This window comes from Ranitomeya variabilis, chromosome 4 (genome assembly GCF_051348905.1).
Source record: "Ranitomeya variabilis isolate aRanVar5 chromosome 4, aRanVar5.hap1, whole genome shotgun sequence".
Classification (NCBI taxonomy): Eukaryota; Metazoa; Chordata; class Amphibia; order Anura; family Dendrobatidae; genus Ranitomeya; species Ranitomeya variabilis.
The window spans coordinates 646,213,734-646,232,799 of record NC_135235.1 but is presented as its reverse complement, the minus strand read 5'-3'; the positions used below and the strand labels follow the sequence as shown (position 1 = coordinate 646,232,799).

At 45.6% G+C, this 19,066-nt stretch overlaps 3 protein-coding genes across 3 annotated transcripts in view; 2 read left to right on the top strand and 1 right to left on the bottom strand.

The window, feature by feature from the left end:
• The window catches only part of LOC143767362 (uncharacterized), a 461,494-nt gene that overhangs the window by 155,355 nt on the left and 287,073 nt on the right, over positions 1–19,066 (bottom strand). The window lies entirely within an intron of this gene.
• The window catches only part of LOC143767385 (uncharacterized), a 266,024-nt gene that overhangs the window by 4,603 nt on the left and 242,355 nt on the right, over positions 1–19,066 (top strand). The gene's annotated exons all lie outside the window — the stretch shown is intronic.
• The window catches only part of LOC143767348 (uncharacterized), a 156,704-nt gene that overhangs the window by 84,490 nt on the left and 53,148 nt on the right, over positions 1–19,066 (top strand). The window contains exon 4 of the mRNA XM_077255598.1: positions 9,649–9,772. Within this exon, the coding sequence (XP_077111713.1) occupies positions 9,649–9,772 (124 nt within the window). The remainder of the gene's footprint in view (positions 1–9,648; positions 9,773–19,066) is intronic.

Below are 19,066 nucleotides of genomic sequence, written 5' to 3'. Positions count from 1 at the left end.
TGTCGACAGTGGAGCTGGAGTCAGTATGGTGTGTGCTGAGTTTGCTAGAACTCATGGTTATGTCTGCTCTAACTTGGCTAAACCTATTTCTATTTGCCCCATCAACTCGGCACCAATTGCAAAGAGAAAACTAACACAAATTGTTCAGAATATAAGACTGAAGGTGAGGTCTTTGTATTATGAAGAAATCCCTTGCTACAGTGAAGGAAATAATTATTTTATCCCTTGCTAATTTTGTAAGTTTGCCCCCTGACAAAGTTATGAACAGTCTATAAAGTTTAAGCGTAGGTTAATTTTAACATTGAGAGATATAGTATCCAGAAAATCACATTGTATAAATTATATAAATTTATTTGAATTTTGCAGTGAGAAATAAGTATTTGATCCTCTACCAACCATTAAGAGTTCTGGCTCCTACAGACCAGTTAGATGCTCCAAATCAACTTGTTACTTGCATTAAAGACAGCATTCTTGCATAGTCACTTTTATAAAAGACTTCTGTCCACAAACTCAATGAATCAGTCAGACTCTAACCTCTACAACATGGGCAAGACCAAAGAGCTTTCTAAGGATGTCAGGGACAAGATCATAGACCTGCACAAAGCTGGAATGGTCTACAAAAACTATACGTAAAACGCTGGGTGAGAAGGAGACAACTGTTGGTGTAAGGGCTCATACTCACTTGCGAGAAACTTGGATGAGTCTCCCACGTCAATACCCGGCCCTGCACCCGGCACTCAGGAGCGGAGCGTTCAGCTTCATGCATTGCTATGCGGCTGCACGCTCGGCTCATGAATGCCGGGTGCAGGGCCGGCTATGGACGTGCGAGACTCATCTGAGTTTCTCGCAAGTGAGTATGAGCCCTTACACCAACAGTTGTCCTAATAGTAATAAAATGGTAGAAATACAAAATGACTATCAGTTGACATTGATCTGGGGCACCATGCAGAATCTCACCTCGTGGGGTATCCTTCATCATGAGGAAGGTGAGAGAGCAGCCTTAAACTACACCTCAAGGCAGCTGGGACCACAGTCACCAAGAAAACCATTGGTAACACATTATGCCATAAAGGTTTAAAATCCTGCAGGGCCCGCAAGGTCACCCTGCTCAAGAAGGCACATGTATAGGCCTGTCTGAAGCTTGCCAATGAACACCTGGATGATTTTGTGAGTGATTGGGAGAAGGTGCTGAGGTCAGATGAGACAAAAATTGAGCTCTTTGACATAACTCAACTCACCGTGTTTGAAGGAAGAGACACCTGGATGTTCGGCTTCGGACGAACAGTTACAAAAAGTTTGGGTTCGGTTACTAGAACAGTACCCAAACCCATACCCCATTCACTTGAAAAGGGGGCCCGGACACCCAGTGTTTGCCACACTGTCATGTGCATGACAGCTTGAAATCACCGCTTCTGAGTGGCTGTGAAATCATCCCCGCCGGTCAGAGAGCCGCGGTTCCCATACAGTCAAAAGACAGCAAGAGCACTCATCTGTGATCGAAGGTATAGAGTTTACCTACATTCACTGGTGTCAGCAGATGCGACTACATCTTCCATCATCCGACACCTGCTGCCGCTAATAACAGTGAGAGCAGGAGCAGCTGATGGGTGTATTCATTAGCCGGCTCCTGAGCTGTGAATAATTTAAAAAAGAATGGCTTGGGTGGGTTCCCCTGTATTTTTGATAACCAGCCAGGCAAATAGCACAGCTGGGGGTTGCAACCCTCAGCTCTCAGCTTTATCAAGGCTGGTTATCAAGAATAGAGGGGTTCCCACAAAAAACTCACGGTACTAGCGGGGATCTCACCAAGGTTACTGCAGTTCAAACCGCATGGGAACGCAGCCTCAGTGACCGGAGGTAACCTTGATGATGTCACCACCGTTCACTGAGTCTGCATTCACAGCAGCTCATTCACCACTGGTTCTAAGCCTGGACGGTCGCATCATGGCATCGTCCAGGTTGAAAACTATTTTTCCCTCAGACATGGGACAGAACGACAGATAGATGAGGGATATTGTTCTTTATTTTTGGTTTATTACAGGAGAATGAGGGCTTCGGTGGAATAGGCATTTGAGTATAACTGTGTTTGTTACTTTTAAATAAAAAAGTAAAAGTGTGTTTCATTTTATTTCTAATAAAATAATTTATTCTGGCTGTGACTTTATTTACAGTACAACTATAGGATTAGTTATGGATAGGTGTCTTATATAGATGCCTTACTAAGCTGTGGGCTTGATGTCACCTGACAATACAAAGGTGACATCAACCCCACAAATATGAAGCCCACTTGCCACCGCTACAGGGCAAGTGGAAATAGCTGGGCAAAGTGCCAGAATTTGTGCACCTAATAGATGTGCCTTTTCTGGGCAGCTGTGGGCTGCTATTTTTAGGCTGGGGGCAATATCCAAGGCCCCTTACCAGCCTGAGAAAACAAGCCCTTAGCTGTCTGCTTTTTCAACGCTGGTTGTCAAAAATGTGGGGGACCCCATGCTATTTTTAATTATTTCTATAATTAAAAAATACGGCGTGGGGGCCCCTATGTTCTTGATAACCAGCCTTGTTAACTTCACCTGTCCGCCCTAACACCTGGAGACACAGTGGCGCATAGAGCCCAGGCCATGATAGAGACCCTGTAAAAAGGCTCGAGCCACCTGTCCTACGGGTTAGTGTCCTACCCGTTAACAGTGAGGACCTTAACAGAAGCCACAGGCAACAAGGGACTACACCACAGCGCTGGTAGGAAGGCTTCTAACTCCCCCTGGTAAAGGGGACTCTGAACTCGCTTCTAAGCCGGCTGGACCATGACTGTACCTGTGATCTGGTGCCCTGGACTGTGTCTGCCTGAAGTCTTCAGTAAACCAGGTAAAGAGACTGCAAACCTGTGTCCTCCATTTCTTTCTACACTACCCACCATTTCCATCTACACACCGGGAGCCCTGGGGACCCAGCTTCACCTGTAGGAAGCTATACCATCCCTGCTGCCACAACATCACCCCAGAGGACCCCTTTAAGCAGCGTCAGTCCCCTCTGACCGAATACCACAGGTGTCGTCACAAACACAAACTTTATTCACTAACCCCTTTAAAGACTATCCCTTTTACTTGGGTGCCCAGTGCCACGGACCGGGCTGCAGCCACCATGACCTCCCCTTTAATAACGACCGGACCCGGCACCGAGTACCCCACTGCCCTGGTGGGCGTTACATATGTATTGCAACAACCGAACAAATCAGAAAAAAAGGCACATTGGACATGATGTCATACAAAACCTGAAAATGGGCCAAACAAAATTGTTGGCACCATTCCAAAAGTGTGTAAACAACTTTGTTTCAAGCATGTTATGCTCATTCAAACTCGCCTGTAGCAAGTAACAGGTGTAGGCAATATGAAAATCACACGTGAAACCATGGAACCAGATATAAAGGCGAGAAGTTAACTCAGTCTTTGCATTGTGTGTGTGTGCCACACTAAGCATGGAGAAAAAAATTGTCTAAGGAATTGAGAACCAAAATTGTTGAACAATATCTAAAATCTCAAGGTTACAAGTCCGTCCCAGAGATCTTTATGTTCCTTTGTCTTCAGTCAGAACATAATCAAGAAGTTTTTTACCCATGGTACTGTAGCTAATCTCCCTGGACATGGACAAGTAACTCAACAAATATACTGGCAACATTTTCAGTAATCAAAAATAATTTTTAGTCAGGATTAAAGGAAAGCTGTCACCCCCAAAATGGAAGTTGAGCTAAGCCCACTGGCATCAGGGGCTTATCTACAGCATTCTGGAATGCTGTAGTTAAGCCCCCGATGTAACCTGAAAGATGAGAAAAAGAGGTTAGATTACACTCACCCAGGGGCGGTCCCGCTGCGGTGGGCATCGCGGTCCGGTCCGGGGCCTCCCATCTTCTTACAATCACGTCCTCTTCTTGTCTTCACGCCGCAGCTTCGGCGCAGGCGTACTTTGTCTGCCCTGTTGAGGGCAGAGCAAAGTACTGTAGTGCGCAGGTGCTGGGAAAGGTCAGAGAGGCCCAGCGCCTGCGCACTGCAGTACTTTGCTCTGCCCTCAACAGGGCAGACAAAGTATGCCTGCGCCGCAGCCGCAGCTTGAAGACAAGAAGTGGACGTCATCCTATGAAGATGGGAGGCCCCGGACCGCAACGCCCATCGGACAGGACCGCAGCGGGAACGCCACGGGGTGAGTATACTATAACCTTTCTCTCATCTTTTGGGATACATCGGGGGCTTATCTACACTGTGTTCCAAATTATTATGCAAATTGGATTTAAGTGTCATAAAGATTTAATTGTTTTGTTTTTCAAATAAACTCGTGGATGATATTGTGTCTCAGGGTTCAATGAATCACTGAAATCAATCTTAAACACATGTGATAATTAGTTTTCCAGGTGATTCTAATTAAAGGAAAACTACTCAAAAATGATGTTCCACATTATTATGCAGGTCACAGGCTTCAAGCAATATGGGAAATAAAAAGGATCTCTCTGCTGCTGAAAAGCGTTAAATAGTGCAATGCCTTGGACAAGGTATGAAAAAATTAGATATTTCACGAAAACTTCAGAGTGATCATCTAACTCTGGTGAGATTTGTGACTGAAACAGAGCACAGACAGAGTTCATGCAAATAAAGGCATAATGAGGAAGTTTTCTGTCAGACAAATTCATTGGATTAAGAGACCAGCTGCCAAAATACCATTACAAAGCAGCAAACAGTTATTTGAAGCTGCTGGTGCAGCTGGAGTCCCTCGAACCTCAAGGTGTAGGATCCTTCAAAGGCTTGCTGTGGTGCATAAATCTACTATTCGGCCACTCCTAAACAGTGTTCACAAGCAGAAATGGTTGCAGTGGGCCCAGACATACATGAAGACTAATTTTCAAACAGTCTTGTTTACTGATGAGTGTCGAGCAACCCTGGACGGTCCAGATGGATGGAGTAGTGGATGGTTGGTGGATGGCCACCATGTCCCAACAAGGCTGCAACGTCAGCAAGGAGGTGGAGGAGTCATGTTTTGGGCTGGAATCATGGGGAGCCAGCTGGTAGAGCCCTTTAAGGTTCCTGAAGGTGTGAAAATGACCTCAGCAAAGTAAATAGAGTTTCTGACTGACAACTTTCTTCCATGGTCTAAAAAGCAGAAACGTGCCTTCAGGAACAAAATCATCTTCATGCATGACAATGAATACCTCTCAGTAATTGGCTGCTATGGGCATAAAAGGAGATAATCTCATGGTGTGGCCACCATCTTCCCCTGACCTCATCCCTATAGAGAACCTTTGGAGTATCATCAAACAAAAGATCTATGAGGGTGGGAGGCAGTTCACATCAAAACAGCAGCTCTGGGAGGCTATTCTGACTTCATGCAAAGAAATACAAGCATAAACTCTCCATAAACTCACAAGTTCAATGGATGCAAGAATTGTGAAGGTGATATCATTGAAGGGCTCCTATGTTAACATGTAACTTGGCCTGTTAGGATGTTTTGGAGTTAAATAGCTTTTTTGTTCAGTGAATGTGACCTCCTAATGCTGCAAATTCCACAAATGAGCATTTTCAGTTCTTTAAAACATATCAAATGTTTAGAAATACTACTGTGCCTAATAATTTGGAACAGTGCATTTTGAGTTTTTATTCCTTTTGGAGATTATACTGTTATCATTGGGAGGTTTCTTCAATAAAATTCGATGTATACTCTAACGGGTGATGACTTTTATTAGACTGACTGTCATTTACACTGACCATTCAGGAAAATCCGAGAAAAATGTCATTTGCATAATAATTTGGAACATAGTGTACAGCATTACAGAATGCTACGCCTCTGCTCTGACGTCACCATACTTAATAGGGCCTTCGGCCATTTTATCTGAGGGGGTAAACGTCCTAGGATTAGTCTTTACAAACTCATGGCTAGTGTTGAGCGATACCGTCCGATACTTGAAAGTATCGGTATCGGAAAGTATCGGCCGATACCGGCAAAGTATCGGATCTAATCCGATACCGATACCCGATACCAATACAAGTCAATGGGACTCATGTATCGGACGGTATTCCTGATGGTTCCCAGGGTCTGAAGGAGAGGAAACTCTCCTTCAGGCCCTGGGAACCATATTAATGTGTAAAATAAAGAATTAAAATAAAAAATATTGCTATACTCACCTCTCCGACGCAGCCTGGACCTCACCGAGGGAACCGGCAGCGTTGTTTGCTTAAAATGCGCGCGTTTCCTTCCTTCCGTGACGTCACGGCTTCTGATTGGTCGCGTGCCGCCCATGTGGCCGCGACGCGACCAATCACAGCAAGCCGTGACGTAATTTTGAGGTCCTGGATGCCTAATTCTAGGCATTCAGGATTTTAAAATTACGTTCCGGCTTGTGATTGGTCGCGTTGCGGTCACATGGGCGACGCGACCAATCACAAGCCGTGACGTCACGGGAGGCAGGAGACGCGCGCATTTTTAAAATTACGTCACGTCTTGTGATTGGTTGCGTGCCGCCCATGTGGCCGCGACGCGACCAATCACAGCAAGCCGTGACGTAATTTCAGGTCCTGAATGCCTATTTCTGCATTCAGGACCTGAAATTACGTCACGGCTTGCTGTGATTGGTCGCGTCGCGGCCACATGGGCGGCACGCAACCAATCACAAGCCGTGACGTAATTTTAAAAATGCGCGCGTCTCCTGCCTCCCGTGACGTCACGGCTTGTGATTGGTCGCATCGCCCATGTGACCGCGGCGCGACCAATCACAAGCCGGAACGTAATTTTAAAATCCTGAATGCCTAGAATTAGGCATCCAGGACCTCAAAATTACGTCACGGCTTGCTGTGATTGGTCGCGTCGCGGCCACATGGGCGGCACGCGACCAATCAGAAGCCGTGACGTCACGGAAGGAAGGAAACGCGCGCATTTTAAGCAAACAACGCTGCCGGTTCCCTCGGTGAGGTCCAGGCTGCGTCGGAGAGGTGAGTATAGCAATATTTTTTATTTTAATTCTTTATTTTACACATTAATGTTGTATTTTACACATTAATGTTGTTTCGATACCGATACCCGATACCACAAAAGTATCGGATCTCGGTATCGGAATTCCGATACCCGCAAGTATCGGCCGATACCCGATACTTGCGGTATCGGAATGCTCAACACTACTCATGGCATCTAAAGACGATGGAGGCATCAATTTCCCAAGTATTACAAACTACAATCTTGTCTGCCTCTCCCACTATATAATAGACTGGCTCCACAAGAGACATACATATTCTAATCACACGCTGGAATCTGACTATGCTTATCCATTTAATTTAGTAGCTCTCCTCCATTTCCGGTTTGCCTCGTTACCCCCAGGAATTAAAAGATCAGTCATTTTTAGGGATAATTTTTACACTTGGAAAAAATTTGGCCTATTGTTTAGAGTCTCAAAACACCTCCCTCTATGGCATAATCCTGAATTCCCCCAAGGCAGTGAACATACATTTTTCTCAAAATGGCAGCAGGCAGGGGTTAATAACATCTCACACATTCTTCACCCAACTGAGCAGAGATGGCTGACATGCACAGAGTGTCTGGAGAAATATAATCTACCTCTTCAACATTATTTTCAGTTTGAACAAATCAAACTCTCCATTAGGGTCAACTTAAAAGACGTTACCTTTGAGGTTGCCCAGAATGAGTTGGATGTCGTTCTCTTGTCTCCAATGGGTACTCCCTCAATATTGGTTCTGTACTCTAATGAAGTCCAATTCATTGGGGGTTCAACCGGACATTTTTTTAAAATATTGGAAACAGCAATTGGACAATGTAGAGATTCTTAGTAAGATCGGGGCCGGGTGGAGCGTGTTCAGAAAACATTATAAATGAAGTGTGGAGAGAAACCCAATATAAAATTATGCATGAAGCCATCTTTGCTTTCAATATACCTAAAAAAAAGATCCTCTGTCAAATAGACTAACAGCATGTCCTAAATATCACCTTACTAATTCTGATCTCATGCATGGCCTTTGGTCTTGTTACGCATCAGTTTCATTTTGGGGACTAGTTTCAAACTTGGTTAACACTATTTGGGGCTCAGGGTACACCTTATCTCCTTATTTAGCCTTATTACACTTCTGGAGTGTTGTGGATCATTATGGCAGAAAGGTGGTCAGTCCTCCTAAACTGATGAATACCTTGCTTATATTGGCGAATAAACGACTCCTTAAATATTGGCTTGATCCAAACTCACCCCCCCCCATAGTAGCAATGATATCACAAATGAAGCATTTCATGGAGGTGGAGCATTATGTAATAAAGAAACGCAAGCTGGCAAATTTTTCTAAAATGAAGCCAATTTGTTGTGAATTCTTGCTCTTTGGGGGGAAAAAGGAGTGTGGTTGAGCCCTTCACATCTACAGCATGGTATATATTTGAGGATCTCAGGAATAACCTATAATTTATCATTTGATTTATAATTTGATTACAAAATTACAGTTTTTTCATGATGTTGTTCAATGTTGTTCAATAAAGCTCAATGTCACGTTCAAATAGTTTAAAGATTTAAATTTTTGTCTTTATGTCATGCCAGCTTAATCTGCCCCGTCTGTGCACGGGCATTTGATTTTCTTCTACAGTCTGGTGTGTTAATGTATTTTCTGCAAATGTCAATAAAAATGAGGTTTTAAAAAAAAAAAAGATACCTGGCGCTTGACAGACCCTATATAACTGGGTTTAATTGATTACCATTACATACTTTAAAGGGAATCTGCTGCCCCCTGTGAGAGAAGCATGTTATAAGAGCAGAGATCTGGCTTACAGCAGTGTGTAACTTACTGGGCTGTGTGTTCTATTTTTTTTTTTATAAAATCCCTTTTTTTCTTCTGCAGATCTACCAATTCTCTGAAAACTGAGCTCTGTATAACCCCGCTCACACCACTGATTAACAGCTTTATTTTAACACTTTACGTAGGCAAAAAGCTGCCAATCAGTGGTGGTGTTGTACAGAGCCCTATGAATAGGGAGGACTACACTGCAGCAGATTTACTAGTCCTCTAATGGTAATCTCCTGCTGATAAAATTGTGATTTATCAAAACTTTATGATTTCACATTTGCTCATCTTCTTCTCATAAAGGTCCCTACAATATTGGATCCTCTCGGTGGAGATCTTCTATGTTAGAGAATTCTCCTGAGTGACCTTACAAGGATGGATACGGACAGGGACAAGATGGCGGAGAGGATATTACACCTCACCCTAGAGATCCTCTTCCGGCTTACTGGAGAGGTGAGAGATTCTGATGATGTCACATTACATCATTCTTATCTATGGGAATAACAGATGGACAGAACTGGAGAGGTGAGGACTCTGGGAATGTCTGTAGTGAGATTTATTAATGTGTCTCTCCATAACCAGGACTACACAGTAGTGAAGAAGACCTCTAGTGAGCGCTGTCAGGCCCCTGTGTCTGAGGGATGGAGAAGAACCCTGAGCCCAATCACAGGGCCTCCACCTCACCCCCAGATACATGAAGAGATCAATAACCAGAAGATCCTAGAACTCACCTACAAGATGATTGAGCTGCTGACTGGAGAGGTGACACTGCTGGGAATGCTGGGACATTATACAGTAATGCTATGGAGGGATCGGTGGATGACGGTATCATTGTATGTGTCAGGTTCCTATAAGGTGTCAGGATGTCACCGTCTATTTCTCCTTGGAGGAGTGGGAGTATTTAGAAGGACACGAAGATCAGTACAAGGACGTCATGATGGAGGTTCCCCAGCGCCTCACATCACCAGGTAATAGATAGGGCTAAATACACACGGCCTATAATTATCTGTATGTAAAAAATTTATTCAGTCCCTGTATGTGTTTCCTCCAGTTCTATCCAGTAAGAGGACAACACCAGAGAGATGTCCCCGTCCTCTTCTTCCACAGGACTGTAAACAAGAAAATCACGATGTTCCTCGGGATCATCAGGTAGATGGAGAGAAGGTGTCATGAGATCTCCCCTATGATGTGTAGACGGCTGTGAAGGTCTTGTGTTCAGTCTTGTTTTATCCATCAGTATTATATGTTTTATACTCGTATAATAAGAACGGTGGAGATGGCAGGATTAGAGCTGATCATTGATGTGACTTCTCCATCTGTCTGTGACTTTTACATTATTTCTTTCAGGTTAACGATCTGCCCCATATTAATACTACAGAGATATATGTGACGGGGGATGAGCGGTGTAAAGAGGAGGTTCCTACAGATAACGGCACAGGTGAGTAGTAACAAATAAATGCAGTAAATAGTCTCATATTTTAAAAAAACTTATTGTATAACCAACAACACTTACACAAATGATAGATGTCAGCTGAATACTTGTTTGGCTAGGGCGAGACCTCTGTCCATGAGAACAAAAGGACTGGAAAATTAAAGGGAATGTATCATCATTTTTTAAACGATTGAAAAAAATGTAAAGCATTTAATGTTTTCATTTTTAAAAAATAATTTAGAAAGGTTTGATATTCAACTTTTAACAGTACATCGACCTATACTTACATAATTTGTGTGGTCACTGACAGACCGCATTATTCCCAGCAGATGACGGCTGTATTATTCAGCCATCATTTGCCTCTAACAGCTGTGGGTGGAGCGGAGCGGGATGTCTATGGGTTACCATGGCAGCTGGGGGTCTGCTGAAGACCTCCATGCTCATCATGACGGTGCTACTGTGAAAGCCAGCCCTTAGGATACCATGAGTTTTGCCATACATCGTAGTGCTGTAGCCCTGCTGTGTATTGTAGGAGTAATCAGACCATCACTAAGGTTATTAACAAATACAGTAAAAATTGGAAAAAAATGTTAAACTATAAAAAAAAAAAATAAAAGTTGCCCCATTAAAAAAAAGCAATAAAAAAAAATTTAAATACACATATTTGGAAAGGCTATGTTCAGGAATTCTATAAAAATATAAAATAAATTGATGCGATCGATAAACGGCGTAACGAAAAAAAACCAACTCCCCCATACTTATTTTATTTTGGCTACTGCAACATTGCAATAAAATGCAGTAAGAGACGTTCAAAACATCGTTTCTACCCCAATATAATATCAAACAAAACATCAGCTCAAGGTGTAAAACATAAGTCCTCACACAGCCCCATAACCCAAAAATGTAATCCCTTCAGCCCCCACCTTCGTGACCAGGCCAAATTTTACAATTCTGACAAGTGTCACTTTTATGAGGTACAGTAATAACTCTGGAACACTTCAATGGATCCCAATTATTTTTATATTGTTTCTTCGTGACATATTGTACTTTTTGACCGTGGTAAAATTTCTTCAATATGACTTGCGTTTATTTGTGGAAAAAAAAAGAAATTTGATGAATATTTTGAAAATTTTGCAATTTTCAAACTTTTAATTTTTATGCCTTTAAATCAGAGAGATATATCACATAAAATAGTTAATAAATAACAATCCCCACATGTCTACTTTACATCAGCTTTTTTTTGTTAGGAAGTTGACCAGCGATTTCTAATTTTTCCAATAAAATTTACGAGGGGCCTATATGACCGAAAATAGTGACACCATTCTAAAAACTGCACCCCTCAAAGTGCTCAAAACCAAGTTCAAGAAGTTTATTATCCCTTCAGATGCTGTTTGTCATACAAATTTTACTATAGATCCAATTTGTTTTTATTTTCACAAGCCTAGCAGTAAAAAAATGGACCCCAAAATTTATTGTACAATTTCTCCTGAGTATTCCAATACCCCATACGTGGGGGAAAACTACAGTTTCGGCGCCCAGCAGGGCTTGGAGGGGAAGGAGCACCATTTGACTTTTGAATGCAAAATTTGCTGGAATAATTAGCAGAAGCCATATCGCATTTTGGAAAGCTTTTGATGTCCCTAAATAGTTGAAAGCCCCCCATGTGACACCATTTTGGAAACTAGACCCCCTAGGGAACTGATCTAGATGTGTGGTGAGCACCTTGAACCCCCCAAGTGCTTCACAGTGGGTTTATAGCGTTGCGTCATGAAAATAAAAAAAAATCAATTTTTCTCACAATTTTTTTTTTAAGTTCTAAATGTTTTATTTTTACAAGGTAACAGGAGAAAATCAACCCCCAAATTTGTTGTGCCATTTCTCCTGAGTATGCAGTTACCCCATATCTGGAGGTAAACTACTGTTTTGGCGCACAACAGGACTCAGAAAAGGAGTGAGATTTTGAATGTAAACTTTGATGGAATGGTGTACTGATGTTATGTCGCGTTTGGAGAGCTTGTGATGTGCATAAACAGTGGAAAACCCCCACAAGTATCACCGTTTTGGAATCTAGACCTTTCAAGGAATCTATCTAGATGTGTCGTGAGCACCTTTAACCCACAGGTACTTCACAGAATTTTACGTTTATCTGTGAAAATGAAGAAAAAATATTTTTCTCCTTCGCCTCATTGGGGGACACAGACCGTGGGGTGTATGCTGCTGCCAATTAGAGGCTGACACTAAGTGATACAAACAAAGTTAGCTCCTCCCCTGCAGTATACATGTTATGATCCTGGTGGTTAGGAGCACCTGGAGTGACCTGATGGTTAAACTAGACGACAGGACAAGCTCTGGGAAGTGGGATCTCTGCTGACCGCAAACTCTAATCCTATCACACACACACTAGAAATAGCCGTGGAGCGTACCTAACTCTCCCTAGACGCCTCTTCACAGCCTAAGAGCTAACTACCCCTAAAGATAGGAAATAAAGCCTTACCTTGCCTCAGAGAAATTCCCCAAAGGAAAAGGCAGCCCCCCACAAATATTGACGGTGAGTTAAGAGGAAAGTCACAAACACAGGAATGAAACAGGTTTCAGCAAAGGAGGCCAGACTTACTAAATAGACTGAGGATAGGAAAGGGATCTATGCGGTCAGCACAAAAATCTACAATCATCCGCGGTGACTCCATGTCGCGACGTGCACCAATGGTGAGTGGGCTGAAACCCAGTCATCCGCGGTGACTCCATGTTGCGACGCGCACCAATGGTGAGTGGATCCAGTCGGCAATGGGCCCCTGCAGTGGACTTTAGGCGCGGCGGTTCCTCCGGGTCCTGATCTCCCCACACCAGCAACGGGCGAGCACACGGAGTGTCGCCTCTATGTATCCTCTCCGGAAGCCAGGCCTATTGCCGGACAACTTGCCCAGTCCACCCGGGGGCTTGAACTCCGTGAATGTACAGAGGCTCCTTCTCTTTGGCGTCCGAGCAGCCCCCACTGTCCCACCACTGTTAAAGCGGATGGCACAAGGAGATGGACGGTTCCTCTCTACCTCCCTAACAAGGGGATGGTGGATTGAGGGTTATCGCTTTATCCCTGCATCGTCCACGCTGCAATACCTGACCTGCAGCAGAACAACACAGTGTGCGCTTTCCTCGGCGCTGAAACCCAGTCATCCGCGGTGACTCCATGTTGCGACACGCACCAATGGTGAGTGGATCCAGTCAGCAATGGTCCCCTGCAGTGGGATATTAACATGGCTTCCCTGTGGCCCACCTCCCTAAGGTATCGCTCCGGCCGGTTGCAAAAATTTAGCCCCCGGCTTCGGCCAATGTGTAGGCCGCATCCCGGAAGTCGCACCCTCACTATGGAGCACTAAGTCGGCTCCGCCCATCTTTTCTGGTGTTTTCTGTCTGGCACTGGAACGTTGTCTTTTCTCGGCCCAATGCCCCTCTATTCTACCCCTGGTATTGCTTCTGCCAGCTGCAGAAATTTAGGCCACAGCTTGGGCCTATTCATGGAAGTCACGACGCTCCGCCCACATCACGTCTGTGGCTCTGCCCCCAAAATGGCTCCTCTCTCTCTCTGCGAGACTTTATCACCTCTGCAACTCCCAGTGGCCGTCTTGGTCCACCCGGCCTGCAGTGGCGATGTTTTTTTGCATTAAAGGGACACAACGACTCTGCAGCAGGGTAAGGAAGTACTGCCCTCTTCCCTCCTCTACTTACATAGATGACCCGTATTATTCCCCGGTCCATTAGGAGGCACATGACCAGTATTCCCTGGTCTTAGAGGCACATGACCAGTATTCCCTGGTTTTAAAGGCACATGATCAAGATTCCCTGGTCTAAAAGGCACATGACCAGCATTTCCTGGTCTTAAAGGCACATGACCAGTATTACTTGGTCTTAAAGGCACATGACTAGTATTCCCTTGTCTTAAAGGCACATGACCAGTACGAAGCCGGTCACCCTAAATGAACTCAGGAACCCTCTGCCGCCGATCCCAGCTTATCCCAGAGTACCTAGTTCCCCTGAGTGGGCTTCATCACTGCCACATCCCATGGCTTCTCTGATCAAGAGATTGAAGCCCTCCATGAACCCTCTGTGGCTCGGAGTGCTCGCAGGACCGATATATATGGTTCCTCTCCTACATGGGAGCCGTCGGCTAGCAGGGGCCGCAAGTATTCTGGAAACATACATGCGTCTAGAAAATGGAAGCTTCATTTCCTGATCTCCCTCACCAATGATTTGCTGAGAACAAGACTCTGATATGGATCGGATATTGCCTTGGATCTGGACTTGCCAGAGCTTGAGAAAAGGATGGATTTGCCTATTCATATCATCAACCAATCTTTGTAGATTGATGAGGGCTACGGTTCTACGCTAGATCACGCAGTGTCCCTCATAAGGAGACTAAACTCCCTCGCAGAGCATTTGTCATTCACTGGGACAGGGAGCGTCCGGATAAGCGATTCACTGGACAGAAGCCTCTGCAGGCGCGATATCCTTTTTCAGCCAATATGCAAACACATGGGGTGTCCCCTCCACGTATCCCCCCCAGGCGCCCTACGATGTGGGATGCCATGCCTGGTCTGATTCTTAGGGGTGACGGGTCCTTTTAAAGGGCCACTGTCACCCCCCCCCAGGCGTTATAAACTAAAAGAGCCACCTTGTGCAGCAGTAATGCTGCAGTCTAACAAGGTGGCTCTTTTAGTTTTTGATTAAGTTATTACCGCAATAAAACGTTTTAAAAATTGGCCAAACGTACCAGCGATTGTACCGGGAGGCGGTCCGAAGCGTCCTCTATGAATCTTCAAACTGCCGTCACTCTTCTCTTCAGGGCCGATGGTACCCGCCCCCTTCGCGTTGTTGCTTCAAATCCGGCGCCTGCGCTGTGCGTGCCTGCCTGGGGCCTGCGCAGTCTTCTTTGGCCGTCATCACTCACACGCAGGGTGCCTGACTGCGTCTGTGCGGGCAGTGCGGCCGCCCTGTTACTGAATCCCCGCCCCGCACTGTGTTATTCATTATGCACACTGCGGGGCTGGCATTCCTGGGCATGCGCACTGCACTGCGCTGTTCAGGCCCTCCCCCATCTCGGACGTTCTCCCTTGTCTGACGTTCCCCCTGCTCCCCCGCCTTCCGGCATTATTTTCGGCTGCCAGATTCCAAAATCTGGTGAGGATTAGTGTATATGGCGGCAAGCTGCTGTGTGCTTTGTCTCTCTCTATGTGTTTGTATGTTTTAATGCAAATGCATATTTACACCAGCAGCAATGAAAATTTGGTACTTGTGTGGGTGGCCATAAATTACAAAGCACTGATGATCAATACTGTTTTTTGGGGGAGCATTATAGGTTTACATTGCGTTCGGGCAATACGTTTTGCGAATATAGCTAGCGTATTGCACCAGCGCAATGTCTTTAGCGGGATTGCTTTTGCCGATCCCGCTATCGCAGATCCACAATCTGCGCTAGCGAGGAACGGAGCTGGGACGCTGAAAGCAGCATCTGAGGTCCGACTGAAAATAACGGCACATCGCAAGGGCGTGCCTAAAAAATGGCATGCGCTAGCGATGCGATCCAGATCCTAAACACATTGCCGTCAATGGGTGCGCTAACGGACCCGTTGCATGGCGTAACTTGCGACAATCACGCCATGCAGCGTACTCCTTTAGCGTTAACCCATTAACGCTTAGTGAACCTATTCGTAACGCACTGAACATCACTAAAGGAGGAGGGGTCTGCATTATACCACATCAAAGAACAATAAACGTTGAGGGGTGACCATTATTACACCGTACTGCAGATCAATGCACGGTCAGGGGTCTGCATTATTATACCGCACTGATCATCAATAAACGGTGAGGGGGGATCATTATTATTCCGCACTATAGATCTATAAACGGTCATGGTGGAGCATTGAGTGGAGCACTTAAATACGTGGCACTGAAATACGTGGCACTGAAATACGTGGCACTGAAATACGTGGCACGTGGCACTGAAATACGTGGCACTGAAATACGTGGCACTGAAATACGTGGCACGTGGCACTGAAATACGTGGCACTGAAATACGTGGCACTGAAATACGTGGCACTGAAATACGTGGCACTGAAATACGTGGCACTGAAATACATGGCACGTGGCACTGAAATACGTGGCACGTGGCACTGAAATACGTGACACGTGGCACTGAAATACGTTGCACTGAAATACGTGGCACGTGGCACTGAAATACGTGGCACTGAAATACGTGGCACGTGGCACTGAAATACGTGGCACTGAAATACGTGGCACTGAAATACGTGGCACTGAAATACGTGACACGTGGCACTGAAATACGTGACACGTGGCACTGAAATACGTGGCACTGAAATACGTGGCACGTGGCACTGAAATACGTGACACGTGGCACTGAAATACGTGGCACTGAAATACGTGGCACTGAAATACGTGGCACTGAAATACGTCACGTATTTCAGTGCCACGTGCCACGTATTTCAGTGCAACGTATTTCAGTGCCACGTATTTCAGTGCCACGTGTCACGTATTTCAGTGCCACGTGCCACGTATTTCAGTGCCACGTATTTCAGTGCCACGTATTTCAGTGCCACGTGCCACGTATTTCAGTGCCACGTATTTCAGTGCCACGTGCCACGTATTTCAGTGCCACGTATTTCAGTGCCACGTGCCACGTATTTCAGTGCCACGTATTTCAGTGCCACGTATTTCAGTGCCACGTGCCACGTATTTCAGTGCCACGTATTTCAGTGCCACGTATTTCAGTGCAACGTATTTCAGTGCCACGTGTCACGTATTTCAGTGCCACGTATTTCAGTGCCACGTGCCACGTATTTCAGTGCCACGTATTTCAGTGCCACGTATTTCAGTGCCACGTATTTCAGTGCCACGTATTTCAGTGCCACGTATTTCAGTTCCACGTGCCACGTATTTCAGTGCCACGTATTTCAGTGCCACGTATTTCAGTGCCACGTATTTCAGTGCCACGTGTCACGTATTTCAGTGCCACGTATTTCAGTGCCACGTGCCACGTATTTCAGTGCCACGTATTTCAGTGCCACGTATTTCAGTGCCACGTATTTCAGTGCCACGTGCCACGTATTTCAGTGCCACGTATTTCAGTTCCACGTGCCACGTATTTCAGTGCCACGTATTTCAGTGCCACGTATTTCAGTGCCACTTATTTCAGTGCCACGTGTCACGTATTTCAGTGCCACGTATTTCAGTGCCACGTGCCACGTATTTCAGTGCCACGTATTTCAGTGCCACGTATTTCAGTGCCACGTATTTCAGTGCCACGTGCCACGTATTTCATTGCCACGTATTTCAGTGCCACGTACCACGTATTTCATTGCCACGTGCCACGTATTTCAGTGACACGTATTTCATTGCCACGTGCCACGTATTTCAGTGCCACGTATTTCAGTGCCACGTATTTAAGTGCTCCACTCAATGCTCCACCATGACCGTTTATAGATCTATAGTGCGGAATAATAATGATCCCCCCTCACCGTTTATTGATGATCAGTGCGGTATAATAATGCAGACCCCTGACCGTGCATTGATCTGCAGTACGGTGTAATAATGGTCACCCCTCAACGTTTATTGTTCTTTGATGCGGTATAATGCAGACCCCTCCTCCTTTAGTGATGTTCAGTGCGTTACGAATAGGTTCACTAAGCGTTAATGGGTTAACGCTAAAGGAGTACGCTGCATGGCGTGATTGTCGCAAGTTACGCCATGCAACGGGTCCGTTAGCGCACCCATTGACGGCAATGTGTTTAGGATCTGGATCGCATCGCTAGCGCATGCCATTTTTTAGGCACGCCCTTGCGATGTGCCGTTATTTTCAGTCGGACCTCAGATGCTGCTTTCAGCGTCCCAGCTCCGTTCCTCGCTAGCGCAGATTGTGGATCTGCGATAGCGGGATCGGCAAAAGCAATCCCGCTAAAGACATTGCGCTGGTGCAATACGCTAGCTATATTCGCAAAACGTATTGCCCGAACGCAATGTAAACCTATAATGCTCCCCCAAAAAACAGTATTGATCATCAGTGCTTTGTAATTTATGGCCACCCACACAAGTACCAAATTTTCATTGCTGCTGGTGTAAATATGCATTTGCATTAAAACATACAAACACATAGAGAGAGACAAAGCACACAGCAGCTTGCCGCCATATACACTAATCCTCACCAGATTTTGGAATCTGGCAGCCGAAAATAATGCCGGAAGGCGGGGGAGCAGGGGGAACGTCAGACAAGGGAGAACGTCCGAGATGGGGGAGGGCCTGAACAGCGCAGTGCAGTGCGCATGCCCAGGAATGCCAGCCCCGCAGTGTGCATAATGAATAACACAGTGCGGGGCGGGGATTCAGTAACAGGGCGGCCGCACTGCCCGCACAGACGCAGTCAGGCACCCTGCGTGTGAGTGATGACGGCCAAAGAAGACTGCGCAGGCCCCAGGCAGGCACGCACAGCGCAGGCGCCGGATTTGAAGCAACAACGCGAAGGGGGCGGGTACCATCGGCCCTGAAGAGAAGAGTGACGGCAGTTTGAAGATTCATAGAGGACGCTTCGGACCGCCTCCCGGTACAATCGCTGGTACGTTTGGCCAATTTTTAAAACGTTTTATTGCGGTAATAACTTAATCAAAAACTAAAAGAGCCACCTTGTTAGACTGCAGCATTACTGCTGCACAAGGTGGCTCTTTTAGTTTATAACGCCTGGGGGGGGGGTGACAGTGGCCCTTTAAAGGGCACGATCTCCCCACACCATCAATAGACGAGCACTTGGAGTGTCGCCTCCATGTATACT